Genomic DNA, 25878 nt, shown 5'->3' on the forward strand with positions numbered 1-25878 from the left:
TATAGTACTTTGTATTTCAAATCATGTTAATGAATGTCACATAATTACCATTGCAACTAAAAATAATTGATCTGATCCAAGTGTGCCACTGTATATAATCACAAGTATGCAAAGTGACCAAAACACATGCTGAAAATTTAAAACTTTTATTTGTGAACCAATGAAATAGACCAAAATCCACGTGTGCCTTCTATCTTACGGAGTACTAACATGAACATAAGGATGAGGAGGAGGGGGGACTCCAAAACAAAAGCAAAGCAAAACATGACAGCTGGTGCCAGAGCAGGCGTCATCACAGACACCGGCTTCATTGGAGGGGACAGATGCGCCAATAACTGCTGCTGTGAAGAAAAACAGTCAAACTGAAGCCTTGTAGCATCGATGTGGAGGGGGGGGGGGAGAGATGTCAGCAAGAGTTTTCCCCTCCAGTGAAGCTGGCCAATACACGATGCGTGCTGCTGCTTTACGGTCTTTGAACACATTACCAAAAAAAAAATAAAAAATATGGGCTGGAAGCGCAGGATCATTTCTTTCACCTGCTATGGCAAACACAATAGTAACAATGGACACTGAAGTTAAACACAAAAGACAGGCTTATGTCATACAAATGCGTTACCGTCAAAACTCCAGGGCATTAAAAACAAAACAAACCCCCCCCTCCTGAAAAACTACCTACACCAGCTGTCAAGTATAGCAATAACATACTATAAACATATTCATCATATTGTTAATAAAAAAACAAAACAAAAACAAAATAAAATTAATGTTTACTCATTTCAAAAATGCACCCTGGAACATGTTTCCCACACCACAAAAGCTGGACTCCATTTGTTGTCTTATGTTGGATATGAATTGAAAGAGTTCAGGGAATTTTTGACCTACCCTCTACTTGATTTCCATGAGTCATGATAGCGAGGTCTGTTTGCACTAAGAGCTTCCAGTAAATCATCTCAGTCCCATTATTCTGCTGCACATCCTGAAACTGCCTCCTTGAAGTCAACATTTTGGGCTTGTTTAACTCATGAGAGCCTTTTAAAACCTCTGGAGTTCAGAGTGGTTCTGTGGACCGAGCCCACCATCGCTCGCCGCTTCTAAGAAGACCCTGAATGCTTCAATGGACCCTGGCAGACTGACCTACGCTCTGCACAGAGCACACCTTTATCAGCAGCATTTGTTCACTCATCTTCCTCATTTTTTGGGAGTTTTTTTTTTGGGGGGGAAACAAAAAGCAATAAACAAAAACCAAACAAACATCTGAGCAAGGCCAGGAGAAACTGCTGTGTAAAACTAGCTTGATATGTAAAAAATAACACTTTTCTAACCAGATTTCACAGGAATCCTCAATATTTTCAAGCAATCGTAACCAAAATACAGCCAGAAAGTAACTGACAACACGTAGCCTGCCCGGGAGCAATGCCGCAAAATGTAACAGTAACCAAGTAAAATTATTTTTGTTCATTTTTTTCTAATTTTATTTTGGGAGGGAGGGAGCATCCTAAGTGTTTGACTGTCAGTCACCAATGTTATTATTACTGAGGTAGAGATTTGTCCCGAACTGAGACAGATGTTTTCATAAGCTCCCCAGCCAGAGAGGTGCCAGGCCTCAGCTTCCATAGCCCCCCCCACACACACACACACACACACACCATTGGACAGACGGAGAAAAGGCTCGGCTGCAGTGCGGTTCCTCTGCCCGTCCTTATTTTCGGTCCCTGGGATCCTCTGTGAGCTGGCAGGCAGAGAAAACCATCTATGGTGACTGGGAATTAAACACTGGGACGCAACGCCTACACTACCAATTAGCTTATATTCACAATACTTTTAAGCTTGAGGGCGAGAGCTCAAAGTGGCACAAGTTGATATCCTATGACTTCTGTAAATTTAAAGAAAAACATTTTGTTTTTCCCTTTGTTACCTTTGCTACATTCGTTCGTCAAAACCTGCCATGTGACAAGTTGGGTGGCTCTTTGCCCTATGAGGGTCAGTTCAATTTTATTCACAGAAATATCTTATATCAAAAATTGCAATTATTGATTTTAGCCTGTAATGACACTATTAAAATACTGCAGTGTTATCTTTTTTTGTATAAATCTATAAATGTCATGTTTAAACTATAGTTTGACTTTAGTAAGTAGAGTTAAATTCTCTCTAACGACTTAGAGATGGTGAGAGTGTTAGAACATCTACCAGGTGATATGCTTTGACATGCTAATATAGAAGTGCTTTGACACTGAATGAAAACAATAACCTAATTTGTCCCTAAACTCCAGTCCTTATTTGGAAACCTGGGGTTAAACCCGGCCTCAACAGACAACTAAAAGGATGGGCATCATCAATAAAACGAGTCAAACAAAAGCAGAAGGAAGAAACGTAAAAACAAGAAGAGGACAGAAGATCTTTTAACTGGAAACATAGAATCATACTAAAGCTTTGCATACAAAGTTTTCAAGCGAAAGAAGAAAAAAAACAACAACAACAAAATCGCTCTATGGCCATGTTTACCCAAAAAAAAAAAAAAAAAAAAAATTCCAACTGCTTCCATTTTTGGTTTTTACAGTTTCACTTCCCCCATTCGAGTAAGAGATGGAGATGATCTCTCCAACACGATAATTTGCTTGTTCAGAGTGGCGTGTATGCAGCTCCACATCAGGGAGAAATCCAAACTCAGATAAGGAAGTGGAGCAGGACTTTGGCAAAATTGGATAAGAAGATTTCTTGAGACAGCCTGGGTGTTGGGGGGGTGTTGAGGGAGACTCGATAGGCTTACGAGGACGGAAGCGTCAGTTGTCCATGAAGAAGAAAAAAAAAAAAAAATCAAGCAGCCGTTAAGGAGAGCGGGGTAACCCTGAGGTGCTGTTCTCACATACACTCGAACTCGTCGATGCGCTGCTTCGTGTTGCCCTGTCGGATCTGCCGCAGAGTTTTGTATTTGTCTCGGCCTGCTTTCACGTTCTCGGCGTGCAGCACGTCGTTCTGGGTCTTCTTGGTGTCGTCTCTGGCTTCGGCCAACTCTGAACTCAATGTCTATGAGAAGAGAAGAGAGGATAACAGGTTGAGGAGGGCGAAAGAACAGGAGGAGAAGACGCGACCAAAAAAATAATAATTAAAGCCAAGAGGAGAGAAAACTGTCTGATGATCAGGGCGGCACAGACGTTGCAGACAAGACAAACAAAACAGGACGTGTGCGGAAGAGAAAACGGGATCACGCTCCATTTCAAAACTAAACATCTGATTGACGCAAAGCCACTTATCTTTAGCTTTTGGTTCTCTGTGTGTGATCTTTAGTCTTCACTGACAACTAAATCAAAAGTGTGTTTGTCTCTGCTGTATTGAAAACAACACACAAGCAGGGATCAGCAATGGTTGGACCAAAGTCTGTTCCTTCAGCAGTCGTCTTTGGAGGAAGCCGATACAAAGTGCAGGCCTGGGTGTGAGGTTCCTGCCTTTCTTTATGTAAAACTATTCTAACTCTTCTTGCATTAGCTTCAGTATTAGTCCTGGCCTATGCAGTAGCCAGGCTTCATAGCAGTCTTTGGAATTTACTTAACAATATAAAAACTATGATTAGGTTGGACATTATCCATCTGATTACTTCATTTCTAGAAAGTCTGTTTTAAAGCCAGGCTGCAGTATAAGCCAGCACATCTCCTGTGACAAGCAGGAGTTTAAAGAAGAACGGACACAGACGTATGCCTCATCTTACCCTTATCTGCCATTTCTTGGCCCGTGTTTCTTCTTTGCAACAAAACTGCTGTTATAAATAACAATGAGATGATATTATTTTTTGTTTGTGTATCGCAAACCTCCTTTGGTTACATGAAACTAAAGCTTATTTTGTATATATATAAGTTTGCTCTAAAATTAATCTGGCAATTTTTGGCTTTAGACTTCATTTCAGCGCAAGATGCACACCACAGTGGTGGAATTTCTTTATATAGGACTAGTTTTGATAAAGAGTAATATCAGGCTTCTTATGGAGGCTAAATCTGAACAACGGGTTGTCATTTTAACCCTGCCCTAAAGGTTTTCACTTCTTGCTCCTACCTGCAGCTGCTGCTTAACCCTCTCATTCTTCTGTGCTTCAGTGACGCGAGCCTCTTCGCTGCGGAGGTCAACATGACTGACGCCCTCATTGGAGAGCTCGGCGCTGGCCTCTGCGTGGTTCTCATCGTGTTCATCGTGCTCGTTCTCAGCATGACCGCCCGGAGGCGCTGGCACCACTGTCATGGCGGTCTTCAGCTCCTCCTTGGTTTTCTCCAGGTCCTGCTGGGCTGACAGAGCCTGCAGGTGGAGGCACGAGGAAGGAGAGATTAGGACAGACAGCTCACAGAGTCACGCTAGACAGGTGAGAGCAAAGGATGCCACACAAAACAGCTGTGGTTAAAGATCTAGCCCATCAGACCAAAAATAATCACAGTGGCATTAAGCCTAATCTGCATCCATCATGAACTGACCCATCTATGCAAAACTGCACGATTATTTGTAAAAGAAACTCATTACAGGAAGGAGTTGGGGAAAGATTTAGATTTTTTAGATTAATTAAAAACACGCTTTTTAAAATATGTAAATATTAACAAATGTTTAGTGAAGCCAATCAAAATGTAGACACCATCTGATTATGAGTGATGTGGAAGACAAGCGATGGGTATGCTGTATGGATCCATGTAACACAGGATTCCCGATCACTCTAATCCTCCATCACAGTGGGTGTAGTAGTCCATACCATTTGATTTACAAATATTATGATGACAAATATTAAAAATTAACCAATTTAATTGTTTCAGTGTCCACTGCTGGACAAAATTCAGTCACATCATGCACAAGTTGGAAAGTTTTCCACATGTTTATCTCATCTGGTGCATGAAGTCATCAATGAAGTCTGCGTTACCTTGTGCTGCCACTCTGTGGCCTCATCCTCTTTCTTCCTCTTGGCGTCTTCTAGGAGAGAGATCTTTGCTGTGAATTCAGCCAGTTCAGAAGCCTGCAATGAAAGCAGTCCCTGCTGTTACTCATACAGAACAATCTATGGCTTCAAACAATCCGAAATAATCAGACAGACACCAGAGCCTTGTAAGTGCAGGAGCATAAAGCATATACACATATGACAGTCTGGCACTGCTCCCAGCATCAGTCAAACAACACACACCAGTTGCTCTTGAGTCTTCTGCTGGTCTACAGCCTGTCTGGCCAGCTCCGCCTTGGCCTCCTCGGCTGCTTGCCTGTCTCGCTCCAGCCGCTCAGCCTCCTCCCTCGCTTTCTTTCTTTCTTGCTCGAGCTCCATGGCGCGGCGAGTCTGTTCCTCAAGCTCTGTGGAAGAGCAGACGCGAACGTGTCATAAATAAGCTCCGATTTATGTTGTAAACATTCAGAGTCCAACCTCAGAATGAACTCTGGTGATGGCAACTGAAGACTTTAATGTAAAACAGAAGCCGCAAGAGCGCAACTTATTGTGTTTTGAAAGTTTCCTCTTATTTCAACTATTGAAAAATGGGTTTCTAAATAAGTTTGTATTTTTAATTTGAAAGAAAAGAAAAATGAAAGCACAAAAGCTTTGCTCAATCTTTATATATTCTGGTCACACAAACATAATGAAATATGTAATTGGTCTTGATCTAAAGCCCTAGAGAGATTCTCCAGTTTGACATACAGGAGGGAAGGAGGAAGTAAGAGCTACAGTAAGAAAACTGATGAGAGAATGAAAAAGAAAAAGGGATACCTCTCTGAGCTTTCATCGTCTGCTCTTCAATCTGTTTCAGCCTCTCCATGAGCTCTTCTTTCTCACGCTCTATCCTTTCCTTCTCTTTCTCTGCATGCTCTCGCTTCTTCTTTTCATTCTCCAGCTGGGCCCTGAGAAGGTTGCAGATTACCTGTTTCAGATCACTTTGTGTGTATATTTTAACTATGAAACATCTATTTTAATACTGTATATATACATAGATGAAGTACTCTCACCATGATCTGAATAAAGTTAAATGAAGCTTCAGAATGAATACATGAACATGCCTCATTTTTGTGTAGCAGAGGAGACACTGCCCTCTAATGGAAATGCTCTGCTGTAGCAGTGACTCGTCATCAGTGTAAGCCTTGGTCTGATACAATTTTGTGCATTTGTTTTAATGGGAAAGTGATAATCAAATGTTATCAAGTCCTAGCACACTCCCCATGCATAGCTTTGCATAATGACATGGAACAAAAAAAAAAAAAAAGTATGTGTATGTGGCCAAGTCATCCCTCTGCAGTACCTCTCCATCTGTTTGTGGTGCTTCTCCTCCCGGGCTTGAGCTTTCATCTGCTGCACCTCGATGGTGTCGGGCTTTCTTCTCCTCATGTACAACTCGTGGTTACCCATACACAATGCCAAAATGCGCTTGTTGATGCGCAGACGTGGGGCATAAAACACAAAGTCCTAAAGGCATGGATAAAAGAGAGCAAAACAGAAGCGTGTGAAGCATTTATATAAAGCTGAAGGATGAATATTTGTGGACTGAGTGCGACACTCACAGGTGCTTTCTTGTCGATGGGTTTGATGACAAACTTCTTGTCATTGAAAGAGATGTTTCGAATCTCACTCCAGGGGAATCCAATCTTTGGTGTCAATCTGGATGAAATAGCAAAAAACTGGTTAATTGTGCAGACTTTTAACAGCCTGTTAAAAGTAACCCAATACCACGTGGTATAAAATTCAGCCAGCAGATGGTGCCCAGTATAAACAGACCAGCTTACAGGAAATGATGACACTGAAGCGTCTTTCAGGTCTGTGTGAGAATAGCGGCAGTATCAGGTGTCACGCTCACTGGCTGACACTAATTCGAGTAGTAGTAGGTAGATGCTTTGTGAACAAGAGGTAATAATAAAGAAAAAAGAAAACAAACAGAGAAAGTGAAGGACAGTGAGGAAGCTGCAGCCAACAGAGAGAAAAAAAAAAAAACTATGCTGTTATCTCGCAATCATCTTTTTTTTTTCCCCTTCACCCGTCACCTGGACGAGAGAAGGAGGAAGGCAGCTGTCCTCAGATAACATAAACAAAGGTGATGCAGAGAGTGAGAGGAAATGCTACAGGAGTAGTGATTAAATCTGTCCTTCACGAAGAGGGGAAATAAATCTGACCAGAAGGGAACAGGAAAGACTACTACAATGGAGACACAGAGACTTTCTCCACCTCTCACTTATCGAAAATATCTTTGCTTCCTCTAAGCTTTTTGGACATTGTGCATGTCCTATTACCATTTATGTCACACAGCTAGACACACTTGTGATGTATTTCCCCCCATAAAATACATCACAACTCTAACAACATCAGATCTAAACAACCACTTTTTTAGAGGGGTCTGTCTGATTAAATCAAATTGATTTGAGTTTAACAGTATGTGCTCCGTGGGCCCATGAACCAAAATCCACTGGGTATATGAACCCTTTGTCAGCAAGTTTGGATCATTAAAGTTGTTGAAAATCTCTTAAATATATTAAATGCCACACTCAAGATTCAAACATTATAAATATTATAATAATAAATATTAATATTTTTATTTTTTTAAAAGCACCCCACTAAATGTTTCCAGAGTGGGCTGCACAGTTGTTCCTGTCAGCTAAGCTTCTAGAAAATCTGACGTTTTTTTTCCATTTCATATTTAATTCAATACGAGTTTTGATCTTGTGATGAGGCTGTGTAACACAGCAGGTATACCAGGCGCATCGACACACATCTATCAGTTGTTATGATTGTGACACACTGTGTAGTAACGCCTCCAACTGCTCACTATTCAAGGCTGTTGCTGTTTAGCAACCAACTGCAAACCGCAGCTCTGAGGCTCTTTGTCTGTGTGAGGAGATTCATGCAAAAACTTCCACTTGGTAACGTCAAAATGCTGGCCTCATACTGAGATTAAAAAAACCTATCAGCACTACAAGGCTAATAGCTGTAGAATTAGTCAGAAAATTAGTTTTTCCAAGGATTATGTATATTCCTTACTTGTCCTCGTGTTCGTAGATGTTGAGTCCAAGAGCATCCACGCCCAGCCATAGCTGTGTGCCCTTCTTGTTTTTAATCTCAAAGTAGTTGACTCCATACATCTCCAAGTCTTGGGCGATTTTAAGATACTCCATCATTGAGTCCTCTCTAGAGTAGAGAAAAAGAGGCATTATATTATATTATATTATATTATATTATATTATGTTTAGAAATTTAACACAATCACATGTTCAAAACAATAGCATTCAGTTAGCGTACATTTTCTTCTAGAAGAAGAAAAAAAAGCACACATTCGAATTTAAGTTAAGTGGGTTTAAATCTTTGGTACTTTATGGCAAATCCAAACATGTCTACAAGGGTTTCATCATGATAAAGGTCTGACACACACCTGAGCATTCCTCTGTGTTCTTCGTGCCAGGTCTGTATCCTGTCCTCCCATTGCTCCTTAGTCAGCTTGTGCTGCTCCAGGACTCTACACACACACACACACACACACACACACACACACTGATGTTCATCTGAAGGAATGTCAAACAGCACAGAATTGCTTCCTCAAAGAGGAAATCATAAATACTCCAGCAGGCAAAGATATAGATTTTGAAAAATGAAAGTCAAAATCCAGTTACTCTGGCTGACACCAGAATCATATATATATATATATATATATATATATATATGTAAAAACTAGAGATGGCACGATACCACTTTTTTATGTCCGATACCGATATAAATCCGATAGTGTTTTTTTAATCAACAAAACTGTTTTTTTAAATATCTTGCTGCATTTTGTATAAGTTCATACTCAAGTTTAAAACAACTACACTAAGGCTATTCTGTTATACCTGTATGCAAAAAAAAATATTTCATAGTTCAGCAATACTGATCAATCTAATAAACTTAAACCTACACCATCCTCCCTATTCTGGTATTTTAAAGAGTACTTAGCGTAAATATTAAGCAACCTAACTAATAGGGTTCCAACTCCCAGCAACAACAAAAATAAAAAAAATTTAAAAATAGGGAACCACCCCTCACGCTCCACCTCATGATGCTTAATCGACGTAATCAACCTTAATTTGATGCAGTGTGAAAAAAAAAAATGCAGAAAAATCAATTATTTTTCAAGAAATATTAAATAGATTCAACATCTTTCTTCAACAGAATTGCAGACTGCACGGATGGTACCTTCCCAAAGGACAAAGTACTATAGCTTACTAGGGTATATATATATTAGACTTAATAGTTACTATATACAGTAATTGTCTTCTATTCATTTTATATCAAATTAAAACTTTGGCTGTCAGATAATTATTTATTAAAAGCTAGACATTTTAAATGAGAATAAGAAAGAAAAGTATGTCTTTGTGCCCCCCTTTTCCCTGTTAATGCCCTATCGGCCCCCCTGGCTAAACTTTGCTAGATCCGCCCCTGCACAGTTACCAGCGTCAGCTACGTAGAAAAAGATCCTGGTGTAGAAAGTAATATTAAATAAATTTTAACAACAGCTTATCAAGCTTAAACGTGCTGCTGTTGTTTATCCGCTGGTTTCCTCTTTCTGGTGCAAAGTGGGCCAAAAACAAACAAGAGAGACGGACTCCCGACAGAAAAGCCGATCAGCTGATCATTAAGCAGTTTCATGATTGAAGTAGCAGCAAGAAGAGGCAGTCGCTTGTTAAGCTTAACGCAGCCGTTCTATCACGTGATGCATACTGCTCCGATGTGCTAACGTTCTGAGGCGAGTTACGGCGTGTTGCAAGTTTTGTGAGGTGCTTTCGTGATATTTAATGGATCGGATTACATTTTTTATTTTTCTCCGATATCCGATCCAGTAATTTAGGTCAGTATCGGACCAATACGTAATATCGGATCGGTCCATCTCTAGTAAAAAATGCTAAACTTTATGTGAAATGCCTACCTCTGAGGGAGCAGTCTGTCATGAGTAAGGTACCCAGCCTTGTGCACCTCTTTGTTATAGTCTCCATACTTGGCCTGGACAGCGTATGAACCCAGCAACACAGCCGTTTCTGGGGGACAGTAGTTCTCATCATTCAGGATGGCCTCTTTCACCTGGCAGAAAAATGTGTGCGTGACTCTAAATGTACTCAAGACTGTAAGATTTAGTTAGCACTTATGCTGAGAACAGAGCAAGCTAGATAATAGTAACATAAAAATGTGATATTTTGAGGTTTTGAAAATAACTGAAAAACTAATTATTTGCTAAAAGTGTTGGTGTCCTGAGTGTGTGGAGTTACCTGCAAGAAGAAGAGTCTCTGGGTGATCTCCTGGATTAGTTCCTCTGAGACATCTTCAGGGAAGAACTTGGCTCTGAACTTAAACTGCAGAGGACTCTCTTTCTTTACATCTTGCTGGGTCACCTGGATTCAAAAAATAATAATAGCTCCATTATGTACTGGAATTTTTCAATACTATTTTTCTGTAGCCTCTGCCTTTTGTCTGTCTTGCTCACATGCTTGTTGAGCATGAGGATATTTTTTTTGTAATGCACACTTGGAAATGTAGAGACACACTGTAATAGCAGGGGTGCTAGGACTGGGGATTGTTTTGGGGTGAGTGAAAGAAGAAGCCTGTTGAAAGACCACATCTGAGGCTTCAGTACCACAGTACTGCTTCTAGGCAAATACCAGACAAACAATAGACACAGACACTGGAGGAAACATGAAAGTGAGAGCTAAAGAGAAAGACCCCGACAAACAATTTAAGAAAATCAGTTGAAGTCCACATGCTTAAATTAATAATAATATTAATAATAGAATTTTGTTTTTAAGCTTCTCCATCAATCCATCTTCTTCCCCTTATCTGGGGCCAGGTCCCGGGGGCAGCAGCCTAAACAGAGAAGCCCAGACCCCCACCTCACGTCCACCTCCTCTAGCCATTCTGTGGGAACACCAAAGGGTTCCCAGGCCAGCTGAGAAATATAATCTCTCCATTGTGTTCTGGTTCTGCTGTGGGGTCTCCTCCCGGTGGGACATGCCCAGAACACCTCACCCAGGAGGCATTCTAGTCAGAAGCCCGAGCCACCTCAACTGGCTCCTTTCGATTAGGAGGAGCAGCGGCTCTACTCTGATCCCCTCGCAGATGGCCGAAATCCTCACCCTATCCCTAACGGAGAGGCCAGCCATTCTTCGGAGAAAGATCATTTCCGACACTTGTATCTGCGATCTTGTTCTTTCGGTCACTACCCAAAGCTCGTGATGATAGGTGAGGGTAGGGACATAGACCAAGCTTCTACTTTCCCACAAAACAAAGTGATATTTACCTTTTTATTGAGTTTCAGCCATGTGATGTAGCCTTTACTGTCCACATACTGTAGTCCAAAGAACCACACCTCTCGCAGGCCCACAGTCTTTACCACCTAAAAGCAAAAAAAAAAGAAAAATGGATTTTCACAGTTTATTCTTCCTTTAGATAGCGTTTTTTCTTTGATGTCTGAGAAGTACAAATCTGTGATCTGTGGTAAGTGGCAGAGACATTTAAGAGAGAAGGGAGGCGACTGTTAGAACGTAAAGAAATCATATTTATCTTCTGCCTGTTTAACAAACTGTTATAGGGAGCGTTTTTGATTTCATTTCTTATTATTCTGGCACTGACTAAACTCTTTCTGAAGGCACCAAAAATTCCTGTGCTGGGAGGTGGGGACTGACAGCATAAGAATACAGGAAACAAAGTGTCAACTTCTCAAGCACCCACACTCCTACGTGCCAGGTTTCTGTCCTCACAATACTTTTTTTGCTCACCTGGTCAAACAGCTGTTTTCCTGTGGTATTTGGCTGGATTGCAAACTCCAACTCTGCATCCATGGTGGTCACACGGACATTGATCTAGGGGGGGGGGGAAAAAAAGAAAAAAAGGGGAGGAAGTTCACTTTGCTTGCAAATATTACACAAGTGAAGACATGAAAATAAGTTGCAATTATTCATGTGTGCGTGTTATTCCCTTTTTTCTGCTCCTGTTTTAGGCAGTTAAATACCACTTAAACCTATAAGTTTGGACAAATACTTTAACTGCAAGAACAGGTCAAGAATCCCTAAAGAACAATTTTTTTAAGCGTGTTACGGACAGATGAGAGTCAGAGGAACTCACGAAGCACTAGGGAGGTGGGAAAAAAAGCATATCTATCTATATTTATCCAATCAACCAGTCTTCTGAAAGACTGCTTCAAACTGTTGTACAAAAAGTGTGCAACATTCAAAGAATTTATGCACTTTATGCGCACACTTCATCTCATGTGCCTGACTATGCCACTAGTCTAAACTAGTCAGCAAAGCAATCGAATGATAACTTGATCCACTTGCGTTCATGATTTAAATCCTACTGAAAACTTGTGCTACCATCTTAAGTGAGAGATTCACACGAAGGGAAAACTGTACACTACTTTAAACAGATGGAAGTTGAATACTGGTTGTGATAAAGTGAGGTGGCTCACAAAACACTGAGGCAATACTGGCAAAAAGTATTTTTTTTATACAACCTTTACTTTTCACACAATAGTTATGGTTCTCTTAGAATACAGGATGTGGTGCACTGCATGTATGCACCAGTACTACTGACAACTCATGTCAAGTGCTGCTGTCCAACTTTTCCTCAGTTGAGCAAAAATATTCCAGGAAATTGCAGAATTTCTAAAGAGGACAATAGAAGAACATTTTCCCCCATATGTGGGCAATGTGTCAGATCCTTTCAATCCTACCCTCTGAAGCCACACTTTTTCAAGGCAAAGACCTCTGTTGGGGTGGAGCAGAGGATAAAACTCAGTCATTGGCTGTTCCTCTTTAAGCAGCACTGGCAGTAGGCCTAGAAGCAGCTGATGGCACAGAACAGAGCAGGGTTGACCTCCGTGGCATCTGACATCCTTCCTCCCACACCTACTCATACATTGAGCCGTGCATTGCCTCAGTGGTAGTTAACAGGACGAGAAGAGAGACGGAGGAAAACACAGAGTAAAGAGGAAGACGAGAAGCAAGCTGAGAGGCGGGGTGCAAAAAGCAAAGTTTAGCAAGAGCGTGAAGGGAGGATAGAAAAGAAAAAAAGAGCGTGGCTATGAAGCGCAACAGGAAGTTTGAGAGATGATCTGGGGTATACTCCTTTCGACATTAAATTACAGCGTTGTTGCTGTAGATGAGAAGAAGAAGAAACTGAGGGAATGAACCATCCTTTTCCTCTCAGTACTTATATATAAAACCTCAGGAATGCTTACTTTGCATTCCTTTTTCTCCCCTCTTGTTTTTGACACACTCTCCTGCCTTCATCTTTTTCACTCAATATCCCTGCAATGAATAATCCATGAAACCAGCACATAACTGGACCCCCACATGGAACTCAGCCCATAATGTATCTTGCTGGATCACCACATTAATTACCCAATAAATACTGCAGGACATGCCCACAATATAGATATCTTGCATGATGTTTTGTTGCACTAAAACACAAATTTAGTCTGCTTTGCACTGAAATTTTACTTGGTTGTTGCTAAAGATGCATTCAAGGAGGATTTTGCATATGTATGCAGAATCCTCTGGCTTCTACTGCCACAATTAGGCGATAACGTATCTAAAAGCTGCTTGACAACCACAATTAAACAACAAAAACTAAAGGAGCATGTGCTACTGACTTCCAGGGGTCAGACCAGTAAAACATGCAAATCACAGTGAGATTGCTTATTGCTGTACAAACAGGTAAAATTTCAAATCCAGCCTTCAAAAATTATTGTGTGGAGTGAAAAGTCTTTATCACTACTATCCTAGACTACAGATGAAACATGAAGAGAAGCTCTGAATGGGACTTGACTATGTTTAGTGACTGAATTAAGATTATAAGTTCACAAATCACATCCATCCTTTTCTTCTTTTGTGGTTGCGGCTTGAAATTTATGGAACGTGAAATGTCTGTGCTGCAGTTCATTGAGTTTTCTATTGACACCGGGGGAAGTGTTTTCAGTCCAAAATACAAAATCCATCACGAGAGGGAAGAGAAAAAACAAAACAAACAAAAAACAAATAGACTCCAACAAGCTGAGAACACAGTTCAGTTCAATTTCATTTATATAGCACTAAATCACAACAACAGTCACCTCGACTTCCTTGAGGCGACTGTTGCCGAGCCTCTCAGCTGGCTTGGGAAGCTAGACTACACTGATGACCATTTACATATTATGGCACAGGAGGGTAACAATAAGACAAGGAAGGAAGACACCAGAAACACATGTTTACCAGAATAAAGCAAAAAAAATGACCCAAAACATGAATTAAGAGGGGGGATAACACAGGAAATACTGAAGGGATGAGCAGAATTCTAAAATTCCAATTAGTAGCTAGAACAAAACAACAACCAGGCAAAAATAAGAAACGTGAAATCTACACAGAGCACTTAAAAATAAGAATATCAAACTAAAAGATCAGTATTTTAATAGGAGAATATGGAGGGATTCAGGGATGCTTTATGAATGGGGTCACTATGGGAACTTGACACCAATGGCTGGGATCCAATAACATAAGCTACTTATGACACCACAACCCTGTCAACATTTCAATGTAGACACTAAGGATAATATTACATGAAACAGGGGCTACTGATATCCAGCTCTTTACCTTGCTTGGCTTTGCTTAAATGCAGATACTTCAAACAATAGTCGGTGTTGGGAAGGTTACTTTTAAAATGTATTCCACTACAGATTACATGCCGCAAAATGTATTTTGTAACGAGGAAAACACGAACACAGTGTACAGTCGAGTCTTAATAGCTTACTTACAACTGGGCTACACTGCCCGTGAGGCTACATTCTTTAAGGCTATGCCTGTAACACTTTGCCTATTGCATTCATATTAAATAATTTTTTGAACAATAATTCAACAAAAACAAAAACCCACCTTCTTCACGTTATTATGTGGGCTGCAAGTAGAGGTGACATGGGCTGTGAGATTGAGACACAGGCATTAGAGCCTCTTAATGCGTGTTTTGTTTGGGTTGCCACTGGCGTGGAATTACCAAAACTAGAGGGGACAGCCTAACATATGAAACAGGAAAAGACCGCTGTGTAATCCATTTATTGAGTACCACATTTTTAAACTGTAACTGTAACGGAATAGTTACTCATATTTTGTATTTTAAATACGTAACGCCGGTACTTGTATTCCATTACTCCCCAACACTGACAATAGTAACAGACTGAAGATAACTCAATTTTAAAACAAACTAATGTGGACATACTGAGGTTAAGAGTTTTAAAAGATGAAAAAGAAACAAGAACACTCACTGATTTTTTTGATGTACTGTTTACTTCTGTGTGCCTGTCGATCTGATCTCCCTTATAAAATAACCTTTGTATAACAATAACCTCTTCCAGTTACTGAACATCAATTGCATTTGGATAACTGTAACTAACTAGTCAAGTAAGATTTGGATCTACTCTTGCAGGTGCACAGATCTAGCCACAAACAAGGTAACCACAGCAACATAATCTATTCATGGTTCACTGAATATAAACTTTGTGTTGATTTCACTGCCTTGGTGACTTTATAAGAAAAGTTATACAGAATGTAGTGCTAAGTTTGAGTTTCCAAAGGACTGGAATAGACTGCGAGTTGTCCTCTGTTTGTGTGGGGCCCGCCATCAGCCACGATAGAGCCAACCTTTGTGCTACGCGTGTGTGTGTGTGTGTGTGTGTGTGTGTGTGTGTGTAAACATAGCAAACCCACAGGGCGGAAAGAGGTGGAATCCTTTATGGACCAGACGGTTAGTTAATCCTGTCTCTCGTACAGAGTGGGGGGGAGGAGAAGAGGGACAGCAACATGCCAAAGCAATGACACAGCTAATCAGACACTGACAACTGACATGCCTTGAAGGAGTGACTTTTGCAAGCCTGTCCTTAAACAACACTATTTGGTGACACAAGATACGCTGACTGGGCAACCTGTCCTTAAAAGGACAGTGTTAGGCATTTGAGGAAAGACCTGGAATGGGAATAAATTCCAAAAAAAGGACATTCACAACAATCAACACAACAATCCAGGTACTCAATTCCATCACACTGCCATAAGAGGATGCCTTGCAAGCATGTGAACTGACAGGCCTTGAAAGTTCCTAAAAGCACAACATAAACACTAAAATTAGTATGACACTGGATATCCTCTTGATGAGTCAAGTTCCAGTTGGAGCCCGACATATCTCAGAAGCAGTTCCAACATCTAGCGGAAAGATTTTAGAAGCTTCCAGTAAATGTTATACTGGAAGTACTAATACTCTCATCATTCCTTCTTTTCACTTCTCTTTCTTACTACTGACCTAAAAATATTAACTACTAATTTTACTTGTGTTAAGAGGAGCCAATAATGAAATAAATGATAAACTGGTACACTGACACTAGCTTTAACCTCAGTGCACAGCGTCCTTCTGCACAGATGGACAGAGAAAGATCTGCCTGAGGTTGGACAGCAAAATCTTGTGGAACAATGTTGGCTAAAGATTTTCTTATTCAGGAAGAAAGGGGGGGAAACAAAACAAAAGTGGCTTAAGTGGTCTAGAAAATTGAAAAATGTATATAATTGGAAGTAAAGTGTGGTGATCACTGTTGTGATTTCCCCATTAAAAACCCCCCCAAAAAGATCCAAAAATCAATCTATAATCCAATCATGAAAACTTTCCAGATATCAGAACAGGCAAATATACAAGTCAAGCAATCAGCTGGGAGTAACCAGCTGACCTAATCAGTTGTGTCAAAAAAGTCACAATGCTTATTGTCCACACTGAGACCAAGATTATTTGACAGAATAATTCAGCTTTTGGGAAAATTGTACAAATATTTAACTTGACTCATATTTATTGAAAGTTGCCTGAACATGACAACCTCACCACGTGGCGGGGAATCAATTTGGAAAGGTGTGCACTCAAATAGGGCTGGGCCATATTATACCGTTCACGGTAATACCGGTATAATGTTAGGCAACGATAGGAAAATGAAATATCGCGATAGAATATGAGTAAAACGCGCATGCGCAGTGCCTTTGTTTTCATACGCACATGGCCGATTGTTGAGTGAAACAGATGAACCAGAATTGGTTTGTAAAAATGGTTTAACTTCAGTGATGTGGAACTGGTTTGGTGTTTGTCCGTCAGATACACGACAAAGCACATTTTTTGCAGAACATGTAAGCGGCTGTCCTTATTGTCGTATTTGTCGGACTAAGATGCTCTTAAATCTGGGAGTAATCTGGGTCCTAAACCCCGTATTTCTCAGGTCAAACAACACTGCAGCATCACTGAGAGTTAAAAACTGTCTAAATTCTTTCATCTTTAATAAAACGATCAGCATTGCTGCTTTACCAGGTGTAACTATAAAGTTTAACTTCCAGGCATCCATGAAAACAAAATTTATTACATTTAACGGAGTTAGAAGTTAGCAGGAAGCTAGCGGAAGTTAGCACGCTAGTTTCGCTAGTTACCTAAGCATGATATTGCATGTTCTGACTGAGAGATTTCTGAAAAAATTCAAACGTACAGCTCTGCTATCACTTCCAACATAAATGAAGACAGGAAACTAAACAGCAGTGACGTTTGTAGGGTTACTGAAGTTGGGCTAGCTGGTATATAATGATGTGCTACGTGATCGCTAGCGACACAGCTATGTTAGCATAACATAAACAGTGAAGCTGGAGGACGAACACTAACACTTTTCCACTTATAAAAGTTAACGTTAAGGTTCCTGATAGTTGGAGACAAATTCAGTCGCATGGCAGGATGCTGTAAACGGACCAAACTTCAGTCAGGAGAACAACTGAGATAATCAATCCACAATATGAGGTCAGTCATTAATATACTGCAACAACATGGGAATAGAGCAGCTGCCAGAGAATTCAACATTAATGAATCAATGGTACAGAAGTGGAGGAAGCAAGAAGAATGAGTTTAATAAAGTTTGATTTATCTGACTGCTTTGTTTCGCTTAATGTGCCTTATAATCCCGTGCACCTTATGGTCTGAAAAATGCGTACTGCACACTGCAGTTTAATGTTGCAAAGCACCTCTTTTTAACTTCAGTGGATATTATACATGGTTATGCTCAGGATATGTCAGCCCATTTCTACTGGAAATGCCTTTTGGTTAAACTTTCAGCAAGGAATTTGCATTTGCACTGTTACATTTTTATAAAGCTTTAATGTACATAAAAACCAGCTTCTTGTTTAAGTGAAAATAAATGGAAGGTTGTCTTTTTGCACTAGTAATGTTGTGGAGTTGTATTTTGTCTCGCATCAATTATATCGTCAGTTATATCGTTATCGCAAATTTTCAAATATATATCGTGATAAATATTTTTGGCCATATCGCCCTGCTCTACACTCAAAGACAAGCAGGAGCATGATCTGTGAAACAGACCATATCACAATAATCATTTTACTTTGATTAATATGATTTAGTCATAACTGAAAGTGTAACAATTTTATCAATTGCACTGCGCTGCTTTTGCTCTCATCTATAAAAACTAATGAGCACACATGATCAGACTGGCTGCTCAATACAGAGCAGAGAGGGTCAAATTACAACACACATACAGAGAGTGTGATTTAACTAACTGCTGAGGACATGCTATTAATAAGCACACCTGAGTGCTGCTATAATATAATACAGACACCAATATTTACCACTGTATCTTGTTAAGTTTACAAGTTGTGAAGAATCCAAGAGCTCCATCATTAGTGTTTTGTTTAAAGGGAGATGCCATTTTGGGATGTTTCTAAATCCTCCTCTCAATTTCAATTGCAAAGACAAGTTCTCACTCAAATGGGCCCCTTGTTAAATGTGCAGCTGTTTAGTAACTGTAAGCTGTTTAGAAGAGCTTTGCTGAGAGGCCTTAAGACACACACATCAATCAGTAGAGCCGCTAATCTGGCCTGCTGGGCTCCGAGCAACTGTCTGTCCCTCTGATTAACCTCCCCTGCAGAGTAAGGCAGTTCTCAACGGAGGAGTGGAAGGAGGCGTGAGAGCAGATAAGGAATCAAAACTACCTGCAAACAACAACATTATTGCTTTGGGGGAAGAGAAGGTGAATGTTGTGTTGGAAGTATTGTTTATTTATTCGTTGTATGAAAGAGTGAGAAATTTGAGAAAATACAATAGAGGGAAAATAAAAGCTGGACCTTACCCTACTTATTATTGACCTAGCACAGTTTCAGAAATAACTGCCATCTGTGCCAAACGTGCCTGAAAACACATTAGTAAAAATGAAAGACTCCTTTGCTGGTTCTGCTCATCTTAATTTGATTGTAATACTGGGATTTCGAATTGAAATAGGGTCAGCATCAATTTCAAAAGTCTTAATTAAGCCAACCAATTAAAGTCCAAAAGTTTCAAAGTGCTGTTATCACAGTTTTTCCAGCACCAACTCCAGGGTTTACAATACTCCAGTGTATGTGACAGTATCACAAGCCTAGCCGCCAGTCAGGCATACACTAAGCCCTTGCGGGGCTGGTGTTAGTGTTATTGGTGTCTTCATGAAAAGTGGTTCAGTAGTTTGTGAAATACATTCCAGGCAATTTAACACAAGACTATTAGGACTGACTTGTTTTTTCCAGCTGGCCTCAAACTGGCTACACCATGAACTACAGCTTTTGGTACTTATATATATATACATATATATCCTCTTGTCATAACCCCCCTTGCTTTCCAACCTCTTAAAATTCCTAAAGACTATCTCTTGAGGACCACAAATTCCTGCTTCCCACATTTACAAATTATTCCCCATCCTTCTGACTGCTTCCTCTCCTGACAGCCCCTTAGCAGTGTGATTATATTTTTCTCTTAAATCTCTGCTCCTCACTGTGACAGAGCCAGGATGTTGACGTAGACTGGGCCCCCCCAAAGTATATAGCAGGCCACCTCTTCAGCAAACAGGAAAACAGCTACAAGCTAGGAAACCAGTAAGGGCCCTCTTCCTTTCCCCTCATGACTACCCTGCCCCCAGAACAAAGAGTACACCAGGCAGAAAGAGTAGGATATAGGTGTCAGTGGAACTATGAGTGGGCGATTATATATATATATATATATATATATATATATATATATATACTCGATGTATCGCAAGTTTTTCCACATACGATGGTTAAAATGGCTTTATCGTAACCATTGAGTATAAATTGCCACCGTAATATTCCCCAAACCGGAATATTATTTTTTATCATCTTCTGGCATACAAGCATGCTTGTTTATATACTACCAGATAGGGAAAAAAAAACAAAACATGATGACAGCGGGAGTTTCAGACGAACGACGGAATGAGACTCACTTTCGTTTGGATTTCACAAGGAGGATGTTGAACAAAATGCGGTAATATGCAAAACATGTTGTAAAACTACCATGAATTAGGGCTGTGCGATATGACCAAAATCTCATATCCCGATATAAGACATCTATCGCCCCGATAAAAAATTCTGTGAATCTCAGGCAGCTCGACTTGCGTGAAGTGTTTCCAGCTGGGCGTCGTGTACATGGAGTCGAATGTTTTAACCGATGCATGAAACTATACATTTTTAGACATAAGTTGTAACGCCCGCCGTTTTCTTTGTGAGTATTTATTACACGGCGTGCTGCGGGGAAAAGCCTGTTCTTTTTTTTTCTTTTTCTAACGTTTGAGTCTGTTTATTTTTTAGCACCTGACGGCTCTTTTTGCTTCTCATCCGTAAATACTCTGCATACTCTTTCACGTGATTTAGTTTATTTTGAAAGGTCTCAACAGGATCTTGAGCTTTATTCTGAAAGGTTTATGTGGAAAATAAACAAGCGGACACGCAATGGTTTTATCGTCGTTGTTGCTAACGACAACGCATAAAAACAGGCTCTTGTCCGTCCATAGTGTGGTTATATTAAATATAAGAGAAAGAGAGAACTTTAAGAAATTAATATAGCCACTAAAACGGTGAAAAAAATATTGCCGTAAATTTTATTTTGCGACACCACGAAACGAAACGACAGACGTTTTCATATCGTCATCCAATATATATCGTTATATCGAACAGCCCTACCATGAATTTATTCCACCAGCTGAAAAGTCATCCACTGCAAAATTAAGACTGTTTTAAACTCGGTATGTCAACGTCCCCTCACACACCAAAGAAAACGTTAAATAAACCAGCTGTGATACCCGTGACTGTTCTTAGTCAGTCATTTTTTTTAGTCACCGTCTAGACTTGTGTTTCTGTCATTTGAGTTTATTGCATTTTTTATTTTACAATTTTTATATGTTATGATATTTCGATTCATTCTAAATTTTTCTATTTAAAGTAGAAAAAAAGTTTAATGAATGATTTGAATACCAGTGCAATTTTGGGAACTATATAGTGAATAATAACATTTGTTTTTGGAGGTTATTTGAACATACCGTGATATATATCATGTATTGTGATATGACCAGAAAATATTGTGATATTAGATGTTCCTCATATCGCCCAATTAGAGCTGAGTATAAGGATACTTAACCCGATTCATGATCAGTTAATCACCATCTATTTAAAAATAGCTATATTAACTGATCAATGATTCTTCAATTACCATAAACCTCACTTGCAGCCTTGGTGCATTTTCTTAAAAACATTGTGTCAACTTTATCGCTAAAAGTAACTTAATGGGGCGTCCACATGGGTGACTGTAAAAGCCTTACTGTGAACAAAAACATTTGTTTCCGTTTTAAAATAAACTTTGAAAATCTGCAGAGTCCTGTGACTGAAAATGTACTCTCTTCCAAGTCAGCCAATGCTGTCACTGACCCCTGCAAATATTTTTAAGCTTGCGTATGAATACTGACATTCAGATTTAGGAGACTGTTCCAAAAGGTTTTTATGTCATACACTAGTCCCAGAGGAGGTCATGTCTGGTGGACCCTGCTTTTGTTTCCTCTGTTTATTATGTCAGCGCTTCCCTGCGACAAGCTGCACTTTCTCTGTCAGATATTGTCTTTGACACAAACGTCACTCTCAGCAAAGTTGGCATGCTGTCCCAGAAGCCGTTTTTGGGATTTTGCCCTGGTGACTCAGGGGACGAGAGGGTTAAGTGAAGGATGACATCAGTGCCTGGCTGTCCTTCTTTTGTATCTTCCTAACTCATCCAAGGACACACACAAACACCCACTGCCTAAAGAGGCAGACAAGAGATGTGTTACACTTGTGGGGCGGCCTGGAACTCGTTGCCATTTCCTTGGAAAGTTTCTGATGCAATCTTCAGCAACTGGATTTTGATTTTTGTCCAAGCAAGACACAGAATGCAAATTTAGTCGAATTAGGCAACTAAAAATACAAATTACACAGTATACCTGCCATAAATCCCTTACTGTGCAGGGAAGACCACAGGGTTGGGCACTGATTGGATGCCAAAATGCTGGCTAAATAAATACACTGATAAAAATGATTAAAAACACCACGGAAAGACAGAAGTGAAACTGAAAGTCAACTTTTCTCTGACAGTTACTACATGAATAGTTTGTCAACACTTAGAATAAGGGTGACGGCTGTCTCATGACTTTGTCCAGTGTTGAGTAAACCTGCATCATTGGTGGGTAGACTACCTAAAAGTGGCATAACTCGGCATCGTTTAATATCCCCAGACTACTTCCTGCTCTTGCCAAGTCTGTTCATGATGGAAAAGCAGCAACAGTGAGAAGCAGACAGCCATGAAGGGACTGCATCAAATTGGTTTTGTTTTGGCGTTGTTCAAATCCTAGGAGTCTGGCATTCTCTCCACCCTTTAAGCAACAATGGCAGCAGTGTTGCAGTTGTGAGGCCTGTGGGCCAGGCAGTTCACTTCACACTCTGGCTGTTGTTTACTTGAAAGAGGCGTATGAGGAGTGGGAGCAGCCGTGGGGATGAAACTGCCACTTTCCAGATTGTTCAAAATGAGGATTTTGGTAGCAGAGCATGCCGACTGTTATGACAACTCACAAGCAGCTCTAAAGAGTCGGTTTACATGAGCAGAACTAGCAGGGAAGAAAAACAAGCCACTTTCACGTGGCTGATTCATATCATACTTCCTGAACCAGCCACATTATGTCCATCAAACAATCAGATTTAAGTGGCAAAAAAATAAGCAGATTTTCTGGCTTCTTCCCCTAACGCTGCATTACTGTAATAATCTGTAGACAAAAGCAGCTTGAAGTTTACTGTCAGTTCCTTACCGGCTTAGGCATCTTTGCTTCCTCTCCTCATTAAACTCAACAGCTGAGAGGAAAAACCCGTCACTGGACGGCAGAAAGACCTTTACCACAGGACCTGAAAAAAAAGGAAGAAAACATTTTGTAACATAAGTCCCCAGTGTTCATGGGTGAAACCAGAGACATTATTATAAAGAGCTATTGATTCCAGTCACAGAAGACCAAATCTAGAACAAGGAAGCATGTAGACCTATTTGCACTGACGCATGACGTTATCATCCCAGTCTAGCTGTAGGAATTTGCGCTTATTGATTTTTTCGATTAACCATATACATAAAGTAAAGTACGTAAGTAGCCTGGGTTTTGCCCAGTGATCTCACAGGATGAGCCAGAGACCTATGCAGCACTAGAGGGTTAAACAGGCCTTTGTGGGTGGTGGCCAGACTGTATATAATGTCACATAAAGTCAACGCAAGCATCTTAAGCATTTTCCTTTTATTTTTTGGCCATTTGATAACAATGGCAACAATGGTTAAAAATATTTTCATCACATTCCTGGTGATTTCCCTTTGTTTAAAAAAGGCCCAAGTCTCTTTAAACGGCACCAAAATTATTATGGATGAAAAACCCTAAAATAAAAGTTATGGCCTTCTCACTATTCATTTATACAATAGTTTCAGCTTGATTGGAGGGGTTGCAAAAATGGCTTCAGTGTAACCAGGCTGATTTCTACAAAAAGTCAAAACTTCTAAGCAACTGCTGTCTGAGCACAGTATTTATTTTTATTGTTTTTGGTATTCTGTAACTCAACAGTCTGACAAGAAACACTACCATTTAATTTCAGCAAACATCTGTTACATTTAGCCAACAATATTTTCTAAATGTGACAAATTAATATAATGAGAACAAGATTATTCTGTCAAGCTCTAAATTTAGTCCTGTGGATGACAAAACTGTACATTAGAAAAAACAGAAATAACAACTAAAGGAAAGCACTGAAAAACACTGAAAGGAATAGTATTGCTAAATCTGTTAATGACAACAAGCCACAAAACCCCCAAAACAGCCATAGGCACAGTGATGCGGTTTCCATTCAATCACAACATGCAAAACCACTTTTCTTAAGTGTACACATGTTAACTATTGCAGAAGTGCAGTGAGAACACTACTTTAAACAATTCTGGAGGAGAGAAGGCTGTAAGACAATCGAGACATTATGCTGCGACACATAAAATAAAAAAGTTTTACATGACAAAGACCATGCACTCTCATGTCAAAAGAACTGATAGGACAAAGAAATATGCCAATCAACAGTTTTCTTGCTGACATCCAATAGTGATCATTTTCAGATGGTGAACTACAGAGGACCCCATCCATTCATAACCAGATTGCTTTACTTTTTTCTACTACGGACTGCAGAAAACAAAGCAGGGGAGGCACAATGTGAAGCAATGTGTCACAGCACTAGGTATACTTTACTAGAAACACAAGTCTGAAATAGTATGGTAATGACCCATGATGAACTTAAATAGGATAGTGAAAACATCCAACTCAAGAGTTTCTCTGGTGTGAATCACACGTAGGAGTTTCAGTGTGGTTTAATGGTATGAAGCTAAACTTCGTGAAGTTTAATAATACACCCCAGCCTGACTGAATGGAGAACTGTGCATCACGACTGACATAAGCTTGCTAAACGCCATTTAATACAAACGGAGAGCAGCCAGGTGTCTGGCATGGGTTTAAAAATACTTTTAGCAGCCATTACATTTTAGTCTCAGCTATTTTGTAGTGCCAGTTCAGGATACAAATCGACTAGCACCACTACTCTTCTCAGTTTTGGAAATTAAAGAAATTATTAGGAACAATGATAGTTTCCATATACAACTGTAATCTGCTTTACAGAATGTGCAATGTAAAAATAAGAATTTGTAAAACCCACTGAACGTCGGAGCTGTAGCGTTTGTAGTCCTCATAAAGTGAAACCCACTTATAGCTTGTGAGCAATTAGCTTTACCCGCCGAGAGTTGTTGGCTTCCGTTACGTTGAACTATAACCAAAATTTAACGCCTAAAATATTGGCTACACAAGCGTTGCACAACGGAAAAAATAAGTCAGAGGCGTCAAATCCCAATTTTAAAAATGTATCTTAAATGAACACTAACGTTAGTCACTAGATCCCCCCCCAAATGGTCTTCATGAAGCCCAAAGTTTGCGCGTCGAAAGGCTGACATTATCAAGCTAGTGGGTGTAGTCCGTATAATGGGACGAGCCTAGCCGACGGTTGCCTCGCTCGCGCTCGTGAAGTTTTAACGCCTTAAAAAATGTTAGCCCTCATTTATTCGCCACACTTGCCACTAAAACGAATAAATATAAAAATAAATATCTTAACAAATTCCGACTTAAGACTACGTAAAGCAGAGTGGGGTGCGTTTACACACAGTTTAAGGGGCACAACTTGACAGAAGTCGGCCCTTCTGTGACACATGAATCGGTCGAACACGAGGAAATCCGCTGCATCAAAGTTGAAGAGAAGCTCCTCTCTTTTTGGGGAGAGGCAACTCACCGGGGGACGATGTCTGTCTTTAATTTGATAGAAGAGCCTCGTATCTTCAACTGTAGCAAAATATTCACGATGAAAAATGCCTTTTTACTCCGGGTGCTTGTCTCTCAGTGCGTCTGCCGTTATAAATTCCCGCAGACATGGAAAAACCCTTCAAGTCTAAACCATAAGGCGATTTGGGGGGGAGTCGCTGTAGAGCCAGCC

At 40.1% G+C, this 25878-nt stretch overlaps 1 protein-coding gene across 2 annotated transcripts; it reads right to left on the reverse strand.

Moving 5' to 3' along the window:
• Positions 1 to 130: 130 nt before the first annotated feature.
• Positions 131 to 25878, reverse strand: LOC146681720 (radixin-like). Of its 2 annotated transcripts, none has more exons than XM_085447587.1 (15): positions 25678 to 25878; positions 23139 to 23232; positions 11725 to 11808; positions 11247 to 11342; positions 10222 to 10344; positions 9885 to 10036; positions 8358 to 8441; positions 7970 to 8116; positions 6502 to 6598; positions 6243 to 6406; positions 5717 to 5847; positions 5147 to 5307; positions 4889 to 4981; positions 4045 to 4281; positions 131 to 3024 (listed from the first exon to the last, which is right to left on the reverse strand). In XM_085447587.1, the coding sequence occupies exons 2-15, from the start codon at positions 23148 to 23150 to the stop codon at positions 2860 to 2862; spliced, it is 1746 nt and encodes a 581-aa protein (XP_085303713.1). In that variant the 5' UTR covers positions 23151 to 23232; positions 25678 to 25878; the 3' UTR covers positions 131 to 2859. The 2 variants fall into 2 exon arrangements, with proteins under 2 accessions (XP_085303713.1, XP_085303714.1); XM_085447588.1 differs by lacking the exon at positions 25678 to 25878 and adding an exon at positions 25054 to 25251.

Source organism: Copadichromis virginalis, linkage group LG23 (assembly GCF_057382275.1).
Source record: "Copadichromis virginalis isolate Kocher_CV1m ecotype Utaka linkage group LG23, C_Virginalis_male_GT1.1, whole genome shotgun sequence".
Lineage (NCBI taxonomy): Eukaryota > Metazoa > Chordata > Actinopteri > Cichliformes > Cichlidae > Copadichromis > Copadichromis virginalis.